The 20,307-nt window shown below is 42.5% G+C and overlaps 1 protein-coding gene across 1 annotated transcript in view; it reads left to right on the forward strand.

The window, feature by feature from the left end:
* The window catches only part of IDS (iduronate 2-sulfatase), a 480,980-nt gene that overhangs the window by 113,930 nt on the left and 346,743 nt on the right, over nt 1–20,307 (forward strand). Inside the window, exon 2 of the mRNA XM_044057590.1 lies at nt 16,573–16,709. Within this exon, the coding sequence (XP_043913525.1) occupies nt 16,573–16,709 (137 nt within the window). The remainder of the gene's footprint in view (nt 1–16,572; nt 16,710–20,307) is intronic.

A 20,307-nucleotide genomic window follows, 5' to 3' on the forward strand; every position in this document is an offset into this window, starting at 1 on the left:
TTGAGTTTCTGCTTTGTAGGTCCCTGTTGCTTGGTTAGATTTTTATTGAGAGCCTCCGCGAATGTAGGTGTGTGTTTTGTGTTTCTATGTGTGTGTTTTGGTGGTGTAGGTTTTGAGGGACTGTGTGATGGGTGTGGTGTGGTGCAAATGTTCTCCTCTTGACACACTAGTCCAGTCTTGGGTGAAGAGAGCTTTGCTTCCAGTTTGGCTATATAAGTGCATCTCTCACAGGTTGTAGTGTTGGGTGGTAGGAGGTGAGGGTTGTCTGCGAACATGAGGCAATTGCTGCATTACCCCAAGATGCCCAGATTCATCAGGTAGGCAGGAGAAAACACCGGGAGCTGACCCTTAGACATGCCTGGATAGGTGCTTATTTATTAAGTACTAAAAACTGTTTTCCTCTAGACAAGTGAGGAAAGTTGAGTGCTGAAGTAATTTGTAGCTTATTTAGTGCTTAAAATTAGTTTTGAACAAGTGCTGAGCTCAAAGAAACAGATTTGAGTGCTGAAACTAGAAAACTGGCTAGTTCTAATAAACAAAATTAAGCTAGAAGGCTTCCCTCCAACACAGAAAAGCCATTAAACGGTGTGTTGGCACTGAGAGCCATACTATTAACTTGTTAGTTCTGAAGGATGGCTTTTTTGCGAATGATATTTTAAATGAGAGTGGCTTTATTAGGGGAGTAGAGATTCTGGGGATATATAGAGACTTTGCAGTCTGGTGACAGTGAAGGCATCTTGTGATTCTACAAGTAGATGTGCATGGTTAAAGGAAACCCATAAGGCACTACCTACAGAGGATGGTAATTTGGCTAACCTGCATGCAGGGGGACTGTAACTTGTTAGCATTAATTTACATCTAGGATGACTTATGCAGCTGCGCTGATTATAAGACAGAACATGCTTTTGTATTTGGCTGTGTTACTGGGGTATTTGACTCCAGAGTGGTTTGTGTTCTCCTTCTGTGCAGTGGAATAGCCATGTCTGGAGTACAGCCTGCGATCCTGGACATTGTGCCTGAAGAAGCATCATAGGTTGGAGAATGGTACAGAAACAGGGATGTTAACATTCTAAGTACTTTGATGGTTTGGTGACAGCAAACTTCTTACTCTATCTAGAAGGGTCGGAAGATAGATGAGGATCTCCTTGGCTTGTGTGTGTGTGCCGACTTTGAATAAAGGTTAGTAATGAGTTGTGGAGTTGAGGCAGTGAGCAGTAAGTTAGGAAGTGATGGTCATTGAAGCTGCATATGGATGGGGTCTGATCTGGGCAAGAACAGGGGAGCAGCAGATGTTTAGGAACTAATTGCCTCACTGCAAGGAGGGCAGTTGCAAAGGTGGATATTTGCACTACTGAACATAGCAGACAGCTTGGGTATTTTTATTAGTCATGTAAGTCTACTGGACACAGTTAGCTCTTTTCATGGTTAGCCTGGGAACATTGTCTTGTTAAGTGACTTGCTCAAAGTCACACAGTGGAAGGGGAAGAGACTCAAATCCTCGGCTACAGGAGGCAGCTCATAGCCTTAACCCTCTGTGATAACTGCCAGACTGCCTTCCATTGGTTGCATCACACACTCATGCAGTTGTTAATCAATAAAAAAGTGGTCACTGAAGCAAAATTTAGTAACATTACTTCCTTTTCATAGGTTCATAGATTCGTTGAAGGTTCGTACGCTAACGGCCCTAGAGCCCTTATTTATCCCAGAGTTCTCTCAACTGTTGATGGTTTGGTGAGTGAAGTTCGCAGAGGTAAGGGTCTATGGTAGTTAGTACAGACTTCCTCTGTCCAATAGGGACATGGGTGCCACCCTAGGAGTGAATTTGCGGTCACCCATCCATTGGTCTATGTTGTATTTGAAGAGGGTCAGGAAGGGGCTATGCTTCATGTGAACTGGAAGCTTGTTCTACAGAAGTAGCAGTCTCTGGGAGATCTATCTCTCTAACATGATCTATTCCTCTCAGAGGTTAGGTTAAAATACCTGGAGCGAGTTACCTTTGTGCAGTTTGATTTACGTATGTATAGCATCTCGATCCAGACTGGGTCCAAGACTGCCCTGTAAGCCAGGCACAGGTCACCCCTTAGCAACCTGTAGGAGACGGAATACAGCGACAGGGATTCAGTCTTTCCTTGTAAGACTTGTTGTATGTACCGTATAATTTCTTGGTGAGAAACCTCTGTGGTCTCTCCAATTGTTGCAGGTGTCTGGTGAGGTACATGCAAAAGGGAGCATTGTACTCAATTATTGGTCAGATGAGTGCCAAGTATAATAGAATTATAATATCCTTAGATGTAGATGTGATGCCTTTACTTATAAGGTGTGCCACACAGAAGGATTTCCTTACTACTATGGTAAGTAGTGAGCAGTGTTCAGATTGCTATCAAACTGGGTACGTGGTCTACACTTGGGGGGGATGCTGTCTATAATATAATTAGCAGGGATGTCAGCTTTAACAAAGTGAATAATAATGCATTTTCTTTGCATTTAGCTTCAATCTGTGGCTTTGGCACTAATCATTTGTATGCGTTAACCCTGCCTTTGCAGTATATTAACATTGTTAGGGGAGTCAGTGATTGTTCCCAGTTTGCAATTGTCAGTGAACTTGGTCAGCCCCAGGCCATCCAAGTTTGCCTGGACTTCTGAGAAATAAATTCTGAGCATTAAGGGGCCCAGCACAGAACCCTGTGACTTTTTTGCTGGAGGTGAAGTCAACCACTTTGACAGCACGTGTCCTGTTGGTGAACCAGTTGGCTACCCATCTGGCAGTGTAGGGGTTAATTCCCAATTGGGAGAATGTCTGTAAAATACCTGATTGGGGGATTATGTCAAATGCCTTGGCTAGGTCAAGGTAGGCAGTATGCACCATCTTTCCATTGTCCAAGGCCCTGGTGACTTTCTTGAAGTCAACCATGTTTAACAGGCATGATCTACCTTTAACAAATCTGAACTGGGTTGGGCCCAGAGTTTGGAGATTACCTATACTCCTTGTTAATAAGGCCCATAATGATTCTTTCCATGGCCTTGCTGATGAGGCTAGTCAAGCTTATGGGCCTAATTCCAACGGTCAGTTGATGGTCCCTCTTTGTGCAGAACAATTACTGTTGCTGTCCTCCATTCTGCAGGAACATAACCAGTTTGCAGGCTGCTGTTAAACAGGGATCCAAGTGGTCTACTAGGTCATGTACATTGTTTAAAAGGCAACCTGGGATGTTGTCTGGTCCCATTGATGATGTGTTTTTGGCCTTGGAGAGCGCTGAGATGGCCTGCTGTCTTGAGATAATAGGCTAAGGAACGGTGGCAGGTATACTTTGGGGGATGACTGAAGGGGACGGGGACGGGGGGGTTTGCTCCAAATCTGTCAGCTAGCAGGTTTGCTTTTATATCTGGTTGAGTATGTGTGGTGCCATCTACAACCAGATCAGCGCATAGCTAGTTATTCTGTTTTAGATTTTGGACATAGTTAAAGAATGCCTTGTGATTATCCTTAGATAGGGAGTCTATTTTTGCTTCAAAATTAGATTTGGAGGACTAGACAAGATCTCTAATTTGTTTATTTAAGCTAGAGAGAGACTTCTTCCTTTAATGAGCCAGTTCTGTCTTGTTTTTGGACATTAGATGTTCTTCATCTCACATTGCTGCAGTCATAACCCGTGGGTAGTCCGCTGTCCTCGGTCGGCCCGAATACCAAAGTATTAGGCTGGCGTCGGTCATGGTCGCTCAGATCTGACGTCAGTACGCCATGGTATTAAAGTGCATGACCGACGTCATATCCTCAGTCTTTCTTGCCGCATGGTCAGAAGCAGAAGCAGCGTTTGCAAGTGCCGTTCGGCGTTCTGAAATTTTCGTATTGAGTTTCAGACCGAAAACCAAGTTGGGCTAAGTACCCCGTTGGGGAATATTTTTGTTTTTTCTTGCCTCAGTTAATTTCGGATGTCAGAAAAAGTGAATAATTGTATTTCTTGTGGGAAACAGATACCGCATAGGGATTACCACTCTCTCTGTATTCCTTGTTTGGGGCCTGAGCACGACGTAGTCGGGTGTCGCTTTTGTGCTAGATTTAATAAGCTCACCATTAAACGTAGGTTAGATTGCGCTAGGCTTGTCTTCGGTAAGTGGTGTAATTACAATATGCCGTCGGAACCTCCGACACCAGCTACCGCTAAGAAGCGCAAGGAAAAATCGTTAAAGTCCAAACAGGATGAGTCGTCCGTTCCGGACGCCGGTTCTTTAGAAACTACGGTGGAATCTGTGGATCCAGCCGAAGTTTCAGCTGAGTCTCGGGTGGAGCCGTTAATTTTGCAAGATGTGGCCTCTCAGGAGTCAGGTCAGGCTGAGGAGGCCTCGCAGGTTGCTGTACTCCCTTCTTTGCATAAGGTGGTTAGGCCTTCCCCTTCTGTCTCTAAGGTACCTTCCAAGGTCAGGCCTGGTTTGCCTTCCTCTGGTGTCAGTCCTAGTTCTGCAGGTTCTGTACCTAAAAAACACATGCTTAAAATGGCAGAAGATTTGATTTCCTTAATCAGGGGTTCTATGCCCCCTCCAGATAAGAGGCCTAGGATGGAGCCAGAGGTGGAAGGTTTGGAACAGGCTTCAGATTACTCAGAGTCTTCAGCTGAAGACATTCAGGATTTTCCTCCTTATTCTGATTCAGACGCAGAGGATTCCAGTCTTTCTGCTTCTCCTCCAGAGGATTTTTTTTTTCAGAAACCCTGCATTCTATGAGGGAGCATTTTAAATGGGAAGGTCAGGATTTCTCAGATTCCCGAAAGAGGCTTAGGGAATTTTTGTTTTTACCACAACATCGGCCCTTGGCTATACCTCCTGTTTTGGATGTTGTTCAGGATGTTTTCTCTGAGGCTTCCCTTAATCCAGACTCTTTGCCTCCTGCGCCAGTTAAACCAGATAGGTATTACAGAGTGCCAGAGGCTCATAAATATCTGTATAAGAGCCCAAGGGCTGACCCAGAAACTATTAGCCAGGGACCTAAGGGGGTCAGGGCTTCTGTTGTAAAGAATCCAGTTCCTATGGATAAAGATTCTAGAGCTTTGGATAGGTGGGGTAAAAAAGTGTATACCTCTTCCACTCTAGCAATGAGGGCTTTGAATTGCCAGTTTTATATGTTGAAGTACCAGAATTTTCTCCTTACTCAGTTGAAATCTAAGGTAGATGCTTTGGCAGAGGGCATAGAGTGTAAGGAATTACAGGATTTGGTTCATGCCTCTGATCAGGTGGGTAAGCATTCTTTGCAGTGTGGTTTCGATGCTTTACAGGCTTCTTCCAGGGTGGCTGCCACTGGATCAGTTATTCGTAGGCACGCCTGGCTTAAGGATCAGAACTTGTCAGAGCATGTTAAAGCTCGAATTTTGGATGCTCCTCTGGAGTCTGAAGTTTTGTTTGGTTCTCCTGTGGAGTCAGTCTTAAAGAAAATGGAAGACAAAGCTAAGTCTATGCAGACTGTTAAGGATTTTTTGCAGGTGCAGCCACCTAAGTTTAGCAGAAATTGGCCTACTAAGGGATGGGCTTACCCTTCTTCTGATTTACAGTCTAGGGGCAGATCTAGACGTGGTAGGGGCAGAGCTCAGGGTTCTTTCAGGCCTAGAACGTGGAGTTCCACTGCACAATCTACAGGTGAGGGCAGGGGCCAGTCCTTTCGTAAACAGACCCAATGACCTGCATCTTCAGCTGCCAGATCCTTCCTGTCTGGCAGCTCCTCTGGGAGGAAAGTTGGCACTCTTCAGGCAAAACTGGCTTTTAGTCACCCAGGACAAATGGGTGCTGGACATTATAGACCGAGGCTACAAGTTTTATTTCCACACATTGCCTCCTTTCAAAGGCATGCCAGACATTCCTCCTCAGCAAAGGGTGGAGGCTCACAAGCAGATTTCTTTACTTCTTCAAATGGGGGCTATACAGCATGTCCCTCTGTCAGAAGTGGGCCTAGGATTTTATTCTCGCCTGTTTCTTGTACCAAAGAAAGGAAGCACTTGGAGGCCAATTTTGGATTTATCTATCCTCAACACATACCTGGACATTCCAAAATTCAAAATGTTGACGTTGCAACAACTTCTGCCTCTGTTGGGCAAAGATCACTGGATGGTAACTCTGGATCTCAAAGAGGCTTATCTTCATATTCCTATCAGGCCCAGTTGCAGGAGATTCCTGCGTTTTTGGGCTGGGACTTTACATTATCAGTTCTCTGCATTGCCCTTTGGCTTATCTACTGCGCCCAGGGTGTTCACAAAGGTTCTGGCTCCGGTGATAGCCTTCTTAAGGTTAAGAGGAATACAAATTTATCCTTGTTTGGACGATTGCCTGATTCTTGCTCAAGACAAAAACAAGCTACTTCACCATCTACAGTATGTTATGGCAGTGTTAAGGTGCCTAGGGTATTCTGTGAGCGAAACAAAGTCCAGTCTAGTACCCTCTCAGGAAATGTGCTTTCTGGGTGTGAGACTGAATACAGCCTCCCAGATGGCTTTTTTGACCCCGGACAAGCAAAGAAATCTTACACTTTACTTCCAACAATTGTCTCTACGGTCCAGGCTGACTGCAAGGACAGTCCTTCAAGCCTTGGGGTTCATGGCATCTTGTATTCTGGTGCTTCCCAATGCCAAACTGCATATGAGGAAGCTACAATGGTATCTCAAAAGTGTATGGACGCAACACTGCCACGATCTGGACACTGTCATTCAGATAATACCTTGCATTCAAAAGGAATTTTTGTGGTGGGCTCAGGAATGTCACCTAAACAAGGGACTCTCTGTGACCCGACCAGAGGCGAGTCAGATCTTAACGACAGATGCCTCAGACAAGGCTTGGGGAGCACACCTCAATGGAAAATGGGTTCAAGACACGTGGCCTGCCAGACTTCAACATTTACATATCAACTTGAAGGAGATGTTAGCAGTTCAATTTGCATTGATGGCTTTCAAGGATCTACTTCACCCAGGACAAGTGTTGATTCAGACAGACAACACAACTGTCATGTGGTACATCAACAAGCAAGGGGGAACCCATTCGTACCCTCTTTGCAGGCAAGCTATGATTTTGTGGGAGACTGCTCTCAGTTTGCACCTCACTCTTCAGGCAAGGTTTCTGCCAGGAGCACAGAACTCCTTAGCAGATGTTTTGAGCAGACAGATGGTGGATCCCCACGAGTGGAAGTTGGATCCTCATGTATTTCGACAGTTGACAGTGATATGAGGGACTCCAGACATAGATCTGTTCGCTTCTCCACTAAATTTCCAGTTGCCAAAGTTTTGCACAAAGATGTTTCATCCAACAGCTTGGAAAGTGGATGCTCTATCATTCAGTTGGAGCAACCTTCACGTCTATGCCTTTCCTCCTCTGCCTCTCCTTCCCAAGGTGCTCTTGAAGGTCAGACAGGACAAGCCCTCCATGATTCTAATAGCTCCAGATTGGCCTCGGCAGCACTGGTACCCTCTGCTGAGGAGTTTAGTACGGGAGCCTCCTTGGCCTTTGCCTTCAATTCCACACCTTTTGTCTCAGGCAGGCAATCATTTCCTCAATGTCAGGATACAGTCCCTGCATCTAACAGCCTGGCATATTCTGTTCTAGAACCTGGAGGGTCGCAGCTTCCTCAACAAGTTTTGAATGTCATTTTGGAGGCCAGAAGGCCTAGTACAAGGAAAGTTTATGCTGATAAACGGAGGAGATTTTTTATTTGGAGCAAAGCAAAGAGCTTTGATGTTTCTAGGCCTAATTTGAGTGTTTCTCTTCAATATCTTACAGAATTATTAGACAAGGGTTTGTCTTTCTCCTCTGTAAAAGTTCATGCTGCAGCCATTTCTGCTCACTATGACTGTGACCCACCATTATTCTCTCATCCTTTGTTTAAGCAATTCCTTAGAGGGGCAAAGAACATAAGACCCCCGCGTAGAGCTCCTACTCCTTCCTGGGATCTCAATTTTGTGTTGGAAAAACTTACTTTACCTCCTTTTGAACCTGCAGCTACATCTGAGTTGAAGTTTTTGTCTTGGAAGACTGCTTATTTGTTGGCCATTACGTCTGCTAGAAGAGTATCTGAATTACAGGCTCTAATGGCAGTTGAACCCTTCCTGATTTTTCATAAGGATAGGGTATCTCTGTGTACTAACCCTACTTTTATGCCAAAAGTGATTTCTAATGTGGCCTTGAACCAGTCTATCCATTTGCCTACTTTTTATGCTGATCCCCAAAATAAAGGGGAGAAAATTTTGCACACTTTGGATATTCACAGGCAGTTGCGTTATTATTTGAGCAGGACTAAAGGGTTCAGACAGTCCCAACAATTATTTGTTTCTTTTGCTTTGGGCTCTCAGGGGAAACCTGTTTCAAAACAAACTATTTCTAAGTGGATTGGCCATTGTATTGCTTTTTGTTATTCTCATCATGGTAAGGAGATTCCGGCTGGAATCAGACCTCATTCCACTAGGGCTACTGCCACCTCTACTGCTTTTTTAAGGGGTGTAGCTACTAAAGATATTTTGGAAGCAACTACTTGGAGTTCAGTGCACACTTTTTCTAAACATTACCATCTCCCTCTTTATTCCAAATCTAGGGCTGGGTTTGCCACTGCAGTCTTACAGGGCATGTTAGCAGCTCCCAATGCTTTATGATTTTGCCAACCTCCCTTTACCTTTGCTTTGGGATTCTACCCACAGGTTATGACTGCAGCAATGTGAGATGAAGAACATAGTACAGTTTTGTACCTACCATAAATGTAGATGTTCGAAGATCCACATTGCTGCAGTCCAATTTACCCTCCCTCCTTCCCCTCTGTAGTTTGGAGTGGTTGTATGGTTTGGGTTGTAAATATTGTTTGTACATGGGTTTTGGAGGTTTTTCTGTTTTTGGCTATGGCCTTTATTTTTAGGGCCTTCTGACATCTGGGGCAAGAAAGACTGAGGATATGACGTCGGTCATGCGCTTTAATACCATGGCGTACTGACGTCAGATCTGAGCGACCATGACCGACGCCAGCCTAATACTTTGGTATTCGGGCCGACCGAGGACAGCGGACTACCCACAGGTTATGACTGCAGCAATGTGGATCTTCGAACATCTACATTTATGGTAGGTACAAAACTGTACTTTTCTTTCTCTTGTTGTATAGCCTGTTTATACTAGGGGTCCATCAAGGTGTCTTCTTCTTTCAGCAAGACCTTTTTTAATCGGACCAGGTACAGCAGATTCTATACAACTGCTTAAGTGGTTAAACAGGACATTGGTGTACACCTCTGCATAGGATTCCATTTTGTCTGTGTTGAAGAGGGATTTGAAACTTCTTATACCTTCACTTATAAGGAGGTAATTTGTCTTTGAAAAATTCGTAAGCGTTTTTGAGCTTGATAGGGTATCTGGTCTTATAATTACATCTAACGAGACTGATTTATGGTCCGATCTTATCAGGGAGGGCATCACATGGAGGGGGGCAGTGTTTTCTCATGGTAGTGAGTACTAATTTTCAGGACATTTGAGCCTGTTGTGGGTGTGCTGACTAGCTGTTCCATTGCATTTGCATAGACAAAGTCAGCATGTATGTGGTTGTGTATATTTCCCAGTTGACAGTAGGATAATTGAAATCACCCAGTGAGTAAGGTGTTGAGCTGTATAGCCAGTGACTCCAGTAAGTTCAGGCATGTGGTATGCTTTTCCTGTTTTGTGGCAGGGGACCTATAGCTGGCTATGATGTGGTAGGGGGCTTTTCCTGTAGTTAAATAGACATGGAGTACCTTAAGAGAGTCATACTGTTTGACAAGATGTTCTTCGTGTATCACTGTTGCAGTCATCACACTTGGGTTATTTGCCTGCAGGTAGCCCTCAGTCAGCCTGAATACCAGAGTCTTGGGATTTCTGAGTCGGATGCTGTTGCCTCTTCCATGACGTCAGGTCATCAGGGGTATAAAACATGCAGCCGATGGCATTACATCAGTCTTTCTTGCCGAGAAGGAGCCCAAAGCACAAGTAGTTCGCAAGTGCCAGTCGGCTGCTACCTGAAATTTTCGTTTTTTGAGTTTCAGACCTGAAGTCTTCTAAAGCTAAGTACCCCGTTGGGGATCCTTTTTTCTTGCTCTAACCGATGTCAGAAAAAATTAACAATTGTCTTGCCTGTGGCAAGCAAATACCTCACAGAGATTTTCATTCTTACTGCGCCACCTGTTTAGGCCCAGACCACGACGTCCCTAGCTGTCTTTTTTGTGCTTTGTTTAACACCCAAACCATTCGTTGTCAGGCTATTTTTGTAGCTAAATTCTTTCGCTCTAGTTCTCCATATTCCAAAATGGCTTCGCTAAGCCATCCGATTACCAATCTTCTGAAAAAGCGCAAAGACAAAGAGACAGACTGCATAGGTCAAAAACTGCTGACGATACTTCTGTTAAGCTTGTCGCCAGTCTGCTGGTACTCAGCGAGGCACCTTTGCAGCCCCTGATGCCCGCTTCTACAGATTTGCAGGCCTCAGCTGAGACGCATTTGGAGTTTGGTATGCCGCGAGATGCTTCTTCGACTATGGAACCTGCAGATGTCTCTACCTTGGATGGGTCTGGAGCTGCTGTGCAGGCACCGGCTTCTGAGGGTGTATTCCAACCTACCGATATTTATATTAAACCGACAACTTCATTTCCTACTAAAACTACTGAGTTTCTCAGGCCCAGAATTTGCACTATGTCTAGGAAACCGATGTCCAAAGTGCATGCTCATCCCCCCATGCCACAAAAACAAATGCTTAGAATGGCTGAAGACCTTATTACTCTACTTGGGGGAAGCCAGCCTTCCCCTGCTAAAAGACAAAGAATTGAATTTCCTTTCGATTCTAAAGACCAGGAGTCTGATGACTCTGACCCTTCTGAGTACCAGGACATACCCTTATCTACCTATGAGGATTCAGATGCAGAGGAATCCATTCCCTCTGCCTCCCCTCCAGAGGATTTCTCTTTTGGTGAAACCTTGGATACCTTAAGAGAGCATTTTGTCTGGTAATGCCAGGACTATCAGAAAACACCTTTAATAGCAGCAAAGCTTTTGGATATCGAGTATCCTTCCTCAGTGCTTAAAATTCACTACAAAAATCACAGTTTAAATGCATTCATCAATTAGTTAATTCATAGAGCCAATCAAATAATTATATCAATCATCTCTTAAAAATCTTTAAAAATACTTTTACTTTCAGGTGCTCAGCAACTTGTGGCACTAGCAACATGATATATTTAGCTACTTGCTTGAAATATATAAATGTTTTTATGTAGGCAAGTCCATTAGACGTCTCTAAGACAGAATTATTGAGCATAACTCAGAAATAAGAAGGGAAATATTAACTAATTCCCTAGCGAAACATGTTCAAGAAAATCCATCTCGTAGTTTTAGATTTAGAGTCGTAGAAATTATGACTAAATCACTTAGAAGGGGGGATGTTAACACACCGTTAGAAAACATGGAACTTCAATGGATATTACGCTTACAGGCTGAGTAGGTTTAAATCAAGTAGTTTTTATAAAACCTGTTTTAAAATTAAAACAAAAGGCTGTTTGATGTAGTAGGCAAATAGGCTGTTTCTGCTTTAGTATGAAGTTGCTCAATATGACATTTTCTATGAATTTTATAGATATTAAAGAGTTGATTGATATAATTATTTGATTGGCTGTGTGACTTAATTAACTAATTGATGAATGTATTTAAACTGTGCTTTTTGTAGTGAATTTTAAGCACTGAGGACGGATACTTGATATCCGAAAGCTTTGCTGCTATTAAAGGAGTTTTCTCTTTTACGGTGGTGTTGGCTGCTTTGTTCTTGGAATTTTAGTTGTTTTACAGCTACACCTTTACTCTGGATGGTCTTTTATTTCATGGTTATTTTAATGCTAGGACTAACCTCAGTCCAAAAAGAGACTGAAGGAATTTTTAGATTTGCCTCAGCACAGGCCTCTAGCTATACCCCCTGTCCTGGATATTGTAGACGATGTCTTCTTGGAGTCCATTCTTACTCCTGACACCTTACCACCACCTCCTAGTAAACCTGACCGGTATTACAGAGTACCTGATTCTCATAAATTTCTCTTTAAGAATTTTACTGCGAATCCAGAGACCATTTCCCAGGGACCTAAAGGCATTAACACTACTACAGTCAAAAACCCTACCCCTTCAGACCGGGATTCTAGAGCTTTAGACAGATGAGGTAAGAATGTATATACCTCTGCAACTCTTGCCATTCTGCAAACCAAGTTAGTAAACATACTTTGCAATGTGGGTTTGATGCCTTAGAAGCATCTTGCAGGGCTGCTGTCACTGGGTCTGTACTGAGAAGGCATGCTTGGTTAAAAGAACAAGTCTTGCCTTATCATGTCAAAGCAAAATGGCTAGATGCTCCATTAAATCAGGAGCATTTGTTTGGCACAAAAGCAGAAGAAGTTCTTAAAAAGATGGAAGAAAAAGCCAAATCTATGCAAACAGTCAAAAGTTTCTTACGGGTGAAGCCACATAGATTCAGTATGCATTGGCCTTCAAAAAACTGGTCCTTTACAGTCCCTCTCAGGCCTTCTTAGTCCAAACCCAGGGGAAACAGACCACCAAGACTGCAGTCTCAGGGTATGCAGAGATCTAAACAATGGAGTGTTTCCACCTCAAAACCAGGCAGTGGTAAGCCACCCCCTTATGGAAAAAGTTCACAATGACTTTTCAGTTATCTTTCCCAGCCGTGCCCAAGTACTTGTACCCCTAGGAGGAAAACTCGCCCTTCATGCAAAACACTGGATGTCCATTACTCAGGACCGATGGGTTCTAAACCTTTTATCCCAGGGATACAGATTCTACTTCCTCTCACTACCAACACCAAGCGGGTTGTCAGACCTTCCTCCAAACCAGTGGGCAGAGGCTCAAAAGCAAGTACTTTCTCTTCTCCATATCAGGGCTATTTAATCTGTTCCACTAGAACAAAGGGGACAGAGTTTCTACTCCAGACTGTTCCTGGTGCCCAGAAAAGAGAGCTCTTGGCACCCTATCCTGGATCTATCAATTCTCAACACCTTTCTGGTGGTCCCAAAATTCAAAATGCTTACACTGCAGCAGCTTCTTCCTGTGCTAGTCAAGGATGCCTGGTTAGTCACTCTAGACTTAAAAGAAGCTTATCTGCAGATCAAGCAAAAAAGGAGATGAAGGCAATAAAAAGCACTAATAAACAAAGAAAATTGCCCAAACAACCACAAGGGAAGCTCGCAACAAAATAGGAAACTCCAAAATAAATTCAGTTGATTCAGTTTATTAAAGCTTATATATAAGCTTATCTGCACATCCCCATAAAGGAGTCTTGCAGGAAATGTCTACGTTTCAGGGCAGGCTCTAGTATGCACCATCAGTTGTCTGCACTTCCCTTTGGCTTATTTACTGCGCCCAGAGTATTCACAAAATGCCTGGCTCCAGCCATTACATACTGCAGGCAGAGAAATATTCAAATCTACCCATACTTGGACGATTGCCTGATTCAGGCGGACAGTCAGGAATTGCTACTTCAGCACCTGGCATTTGTAAACAGACTTCTAACTTCACTGGGATACACCATCAACGAAAAGAAATCACAACTGGTGCCCAGCCAACAAATTGTATTCCTGGGAGCAAGCTTGAACACAACTTCCCAGATGGCATTTCTTACTCCAGAAAAGCAGGTCCATCTGACAAACTATTTCATACTAATGGCCAACAAAACCCAGCTATCTACAAAGAAAATACTGCAATCCCTAGGGTTCATGGCCCCATGCATTCTGCTAATTCCATATGCAAGACTGCATATGAGGAAACTTCAGTGGTACTTAAAAAGTCTCTGGTGTCAGCATTTGGAAACAGTGATTCCTATCATACTTGTCTTAAGGGCAGAGTTCCTTTGGTGGGCAGAAGCATGCAATCACAACAAGGGACTTCCTTCACTCGACTCCTTGCCGCCCAAACCCTGACAACAGACACATCAGACTATGCATGGGGGGCTGACATGGCAGGCAAATGCATTCAAGGCAAATGGAGCCCAGAACAAATTCCCCTGCATATCAATCGGGAAGAGATGCTAGCTGTACAGAATGCTCTGACAGTCTTCAAATACCTTATCCTTCCAGGACAGCTCCTGATAAAGACACAACACCACAGTTATGTGGTACATAAACAAGCAGGGCGGGACTCGTTCTTACCCACTCTGCAGGTTAGCCATGGCTCTGTGGAACACAGCCTTTAGAATCAAAGTGCACCTACAATATCAATTCCTGCCAGGCAAGCAAAATTCACTGGCAGACGACTTAAGCCGAAACCTACTGGACCCTCATGAGTGGAAACTGGAACCCATCTCATTCAAACTTCTAACCCAGAGATGGGGAACTCCGGAGGTGGTCCTTTTTGCCTCCCCTCAAAACCATCAATTGAACAAATGTTGCACCTGGAACCCTTACAGCAGAGCCTGGAAGGTGGACACCCTATCCTTTACATGGGAAAACCTCTCAATTTATGCCTTTCCTCCTCTGCCCCTCCTCCCAAAAGTACTACTCAAGATCAAACCGGACAGACCAAGGGCAGTCCTTATTGCACCAGTGCCACCCTAGCACCTACAATCCAACACCTTCCCTGCTATCTCAGCAGGAGGGACAGATTTTGCATCCACAGCTACAAACCCTAAACCTTGCAGCCTGTCTTATCCCATGAATACACCACCAGCATCCCTCAGCAAAACAGGCGCTGGATGTCATCCTTGAGGCCAGAAGGCCTAGTACTAGGAAATCCTATGCTGAAAAGTGAAAAAGATATTGTTCTTGGAGTCAGTCTCAAGGAAAGGACACAGCTGTGGCCCAACTTACCTCAAATCCTTCATTACCTAGCAGACCTTCTCCACAGAGGCCTATCCTTCTCATCCATTAAGATTCATGCCTCTGCCATCTCAGCTCATTATAATACTGAGCCTCCTCTCTTTTCTCACCCTCTCATCAAACAGTTCCTAAGAGGAGCTAACAATTTAAGGCCCCCTGGGAGAGCTCCCACCCCCCTTTTGAACCTGCTGCTTCAGCAGAATTAAAATTCCTCTCTTGGAAAACAGCCTTACTTCTAGCTATTACTTCAGCAAGAAGAGTGTCTGAGTTACAGGCACTAATGGTGGTGGAACCCTTCATTATTTTCCATGCTGACAGGGTTTCCCTTGGGACTAACCCTTCCTTTATGCCCAAGGTGGTATCCAGTGTGGCTTTAAGCCAATCCATCCATTTGCCAACCTTTTTCCTTAATCCTCAGAATAGAGGGGAAAGGATCCTGCACTCCTTGGACGTGCACAGACAGCTTAGGTTCTACCTTGACAAGACTAAGCGTTTCAGAAAATCTGACCAGCTACTAGTCAGCTTTGCTACAGGGGCAGAGGGCAAGGCCATTTCGAAGCAAAATATTTCCAAATGGATAGCATACTGCATCCATTTCTGCTACAAGCACCATGGAAAACCTACCCTTCTGGGGATCAGAACTCATTCCACTCGAGGTACTTCAACCACCAGAGACATCTTGGAAGCTGCAACCTGGAGTTCTGTGCCCACCTTCATCAAGCATTACCACTTACCTATTTTTTTTTAAATCCAGAGCTGGATTTACTACAGCAGTCTTACAAGGCCTGCTAGCCAGCCCCAACACTTCTTGACTGCCTCCACCCTTCCTCAGCTTTGGGAATCAACCCAAGTGTGATGACTGCAACAGTGAAACACGAAGAACATAGTACAGTTGTGGACACTTACCATAAATGTAGATGTTCGCATGTATTCACTGTTAGGAGTCCTGGTTTCCCTCCCTCCAGCCCCCTGACTTTTTCTCTCCTTTTTTCCTATCCTCTTTATGGCCATTTTTTATGGCAGGGCTATTTACTTTTTACTGGAGGTGTTCCACACTACGTAATATCTTCCTATTTTGGGGGCTCCTGACATCTAGGGCAAGAAAAACTGATTGTAAATGTGTCAGCTGCATGTTTTATACCCTTGATGACCTGAAGTCATGGAAGAGGTGACCGCATCTGATGCAGAAATCTCAAGACTCTGGTATTCGGGCCGACTGAGGGCTACTTGCAGGCAGATAACCCAAGTGTGATGACTGCAAAAGTGAATACACTCGAACATCTACATTTATGGCAAGTGTACACAACTGTACTTTTCGAGGTATACTTATCCTTAATGAAGATGGATACACCCCCTCCTTTGGTTCTTTCATGTTCAGTTTGTGGTCTGAATGTATGGAAGGCATGGTAGCCCTGCATGGCTGGGGTGCTTTCCACGACTTTGAACTATGTCTCTGTGATTGCACAGACATCAGCATCTTAAAAAGTGAGGAGTGCAGCATTAAGCAACACTACCTTGAGTTTACCCACTCCTTATCCAGCCTGGTGAGGGGACATTCAGTATGTTTGGCCATTCAAATAAAATCTTACTCGTCACAAAATGTGCTTTGGAGTTTTGATATCTGTTTAACTAAAATTAATTCTGTTGTGTAGAACTGTCATGTGAGAACATGCTGTCTTGGTTTGCCCTGTAGGTGATGCTAATATTCTTTTAATTAAGCACTTAGTTTTATTTCTTACAGGGCATATGAATGTACTGTTTATTGTCATTGATGATCTACGCACAACTTTAGGATGTTACGAGGATCCACTAGTGAAATCCCCAAATATCGATCAGCTGGCTAGCAGGAGTACACGTTTTCAGAATGCATTTGCACAAGTAAGTGATTTGTAAACTCTGTGCATAACTTTAAATAGTTTCTTTGTAATTTGCTGTGAAGTAACCTGCCTGCAAAACATTGGCTGTGTGGTTTGTACTGTCACATTTAAAAATCTGTTCTTTGCACTTTGCTTCCTCTCAAAATGGTTTAGACACAGTATGTAGTTAAGCAGATGGTTTTCTTTTGGTATGATAAGTTATATATTTTTTTCGTTTTCTGTTCTCTACCACCCTTCCCAAAATTCTCCAAGTTAGTCTTTAACATTCTCAGCCTTACTCTCCCCTTCATATTCTACTGCTTTTTACTCCCAAACCCTCTGCTGCCATCCTGCCAATATTAATCCATTTCCAGTTCACGCTCACCTATGTGTGGAACAGTGTTGTTGAATATCGTATGTACTGAAGTAACCAACCAATGCTGTCCAATGTGTCCGATATTAGCTACGAACCATTCATTTTGCATCCTGTGTGCGCGCTCAGTCTCCAGCAACATCATTTTGATTTCTATTTTATTTATCTTAGGCTGGGCTGAAACAGAGAAGGTCTACGTAGATCAGTGTTCTACTCCTGTTGACAGCTAGTAAATTATTAAATTACTGTAATATTTAAATCCTCACACAGCAAACAGACTTTTCAAGGTGTGAACTTGATTTCAGTCAGATTTCTCTTACTTCAGAAAATGACCCTGAAGAACACAACTCTTTGTACCTAACTTGCAAAGTAGTTCTCAGTGACATGGTTGTTAGCTTTGCTGCCTCGTAACATTTGGTTCTCTGTATAGTTTGTTTCTCCGCTAGAGATGTGCTTCTGTTTGGATTCTGAAGTGCCTCCTTGTATCTACATAGGTTGTTGCTAGGTGCTACATTTTTCTCTTACAAATCAAATATCTGTTGTATGTGAATTGGCTGTTATCTAAATTTGGCAGTAGATGTGCATGCTGTGAGTGTGTGTTTGAGTGCATCCACCAATGGACTAGCATGCTGTTCAGGATTAATTTTACTGCCTTGCACCCATTGTTTTCCAGTATGAGCTTCAACTTCTTTGTAATAGATTGAGCTAGTTATCAGGAAAAATGAATGAAAAATATATCCTTTAGATTGTTACACTTTTAGTAAAACCACAAATAAAATCCAAATATCATGAGCGCTTTCGGGTCCAAGCCCTTTATCAGATAACATACATACTCAGCACAAATTTTAAATGCAACACTAACCTATCAAATTTCAGTATTGCACCCTCCTCCTTTTTAAGGCTGGTTTTAAAGATATAACCCCATTTAAACCAGGGGCTCTATCTGCTGCCAGTTCAATAATCCACTTCATCTCATTAAATTCGGGATGATTAACAAAATCCCGACCACTGATGTTAGTATGCATGCTTTGTAAGACCATAAACTTAAATGTGTGACCAAAATTCCCTTGTGTATGCTGATAAAGTGCATTATGTACATTCTGTAGCCTTATGGCTGAAAGATGCTTCAAAATTCTGTCTTTCAACATACAATTAATTTTACCCACATAAAATGAGGTACACATTTGGCACTTGGCCAGATAAACAACGTTACGTCTTCTACAGTCTGCATAATCCATTTAGGAAATATTTCCGATCTGTCAGGGGATGTACAAACTGATTATGTCCCATAATATGAGGGAATGTCTTGCATTGTCTTCAGGCAAAGGTACCCCTGCGATGAGATAAAATCCTATTTCTCTTAAAAATCTTTTGTTTTTGACAAAGTAAATCCTTTACATTTTTATTCCTTCTGAAGCCAAAAGATGGTGCCTGTCCAACAATATTACCTATCTTCTCATCTGTTAATAACTCGTTCCAGTTACGTCTGATAATCTCACAAACGCCCCTATATCATTACTATTTGTTAACATCATATTCATCCTATTATTACTACCATTAGATGTATTGCCATCCCTAACCACATTGCCTTCTTGTTGTACTTTTGCTGAGAACCATAGTTTTGCTTTATTCATTCTATTATATTTACTACCACCAATTATTGTATCTACCTTGGTTCTCTTATAACCCCTTTTTCTCAAGGTCATCCTTAAATCCATAATCTCTCAATTTAAACTGTGTATCATCTGTACTCAACCGAGAAATCCTATTAATCTGTCCCCTTATTATATTACTGAACGTGTATCTAGGGTGCATCTGGTCAAAAGCCAAAATTATGTTCTTCCAACAGTTTTACTTATATAGTGACGTTTGTATATTACCATCACGATCTTTGCTAAGACGGTCTAGATAGTCAATTTCAGTCTTAGAATGACTCATTGTGAATCTTAAAAAATCTCTACTGGATTCTAAATATTCCACAAAGCATTCCAATTCACTAGAGGTACCTTTCCACAAAAAGAAAATGCCATTTACAAATCTTGTATAATAACGTGTGCTTTCCAATTATGGTCAGTATTAAAAATCCCTGTCTTCTCCCAATAAGCTAGGACAAGGTTTGCATATGAATTGGCACATGGTGTGCCCATCACGATACCCTGTCTTTGACGATAATAGTTACCTTGACACAAAAAAAATTGCTTTCCAAAACAAGGAAGATAAAAATATTGCTGGGTGCATTACAGATTGAAAGTTTGGAGAATGCATAATTAGAATGCAATACTGTTACCATGGTTACCTTGGAGGAGCAATATATACCTGAGGTTCCTTCAACCAATGGAAATTCTGGAGAGGGGTCATCTGGTGCAATGTGTATGTCGGCCGGGGACATCTACAATGCAAATGATTTGGCGAGATTAGGAGCATGGCCCAAGACTGTTGCATCTATTTTTTATTTTATTATTTATTTATTTATTTATTTGTTCCACAAAGCATTCCAGTTCACTAGAGGTACCTTTCCACAAAAAGAAAATGTCATCTACAAATCTTGTATAATAACGTGTGTTTTCCAATTATGGTCAGTATTAAAAATCCCTGTCTCCTCCCAATAAGCTATGACAAGGTTTGCATATGGCAAATTATTGTTAAATTATTGTTAAATTGCAAATTACTATTAATAAACTTTCATCTTTTCCGGAACTGCCAGTTCCAGTAAAGAAAAAAGTTGATCGGAAACTGAGTTATTTGTACAACAGGGAGGCCAAGAAATGGAGAATTTCAACATGACTGGTGATGGTGACAATATTCTTTATAATTTATCGAATTTTGTATTATCAGATGAACAGATATCTATTTTAAACAAAGGACTAACTTTTAATACCGAGTGTTGGCTTTATTTATAGTGAAATAATCACAGATCTGATGTTATTTGGTAGGAATGTGTCTTTAAAATTTATATTTGGCAACAAGAGTGAAATGCAATGTAATAATTTGAGGCAACCCAGTGTTTTTGTACCGCCTATGCATTTTTAAAAATATGTGAAAGAGTTGTTAGGAAGTAAGCGAAAAAAGATGTATTATAACTTGTCCGTATTACAGAAAAAAGCCTTAGATTCCTTGATTTATGATACTAGGATTGTAATCAAGCCTGCTGACAAGGGTGGTGCGGTGGTGGTAATGAACCACCAATTTTATCAAGATAGGATTTTGTCATTGGTTAATGATACCCACACTTTTTTACAATTGTCTC

The sequence above is a fragment of the Protopterus annectens genome, chromosome 15.part0 (assembly GCF_019279795.1).
Source record: "Protopterus annectens isolate FY-2018-M chromosome 15.part0, PAN1.0, whole genome shotgun sequence".
Lineage (NCBI taxonomy): Eukaryota > Metazoa > Chordata > Ceratodontiformes > Protopteridae > Protopterus > Protopterus annectens.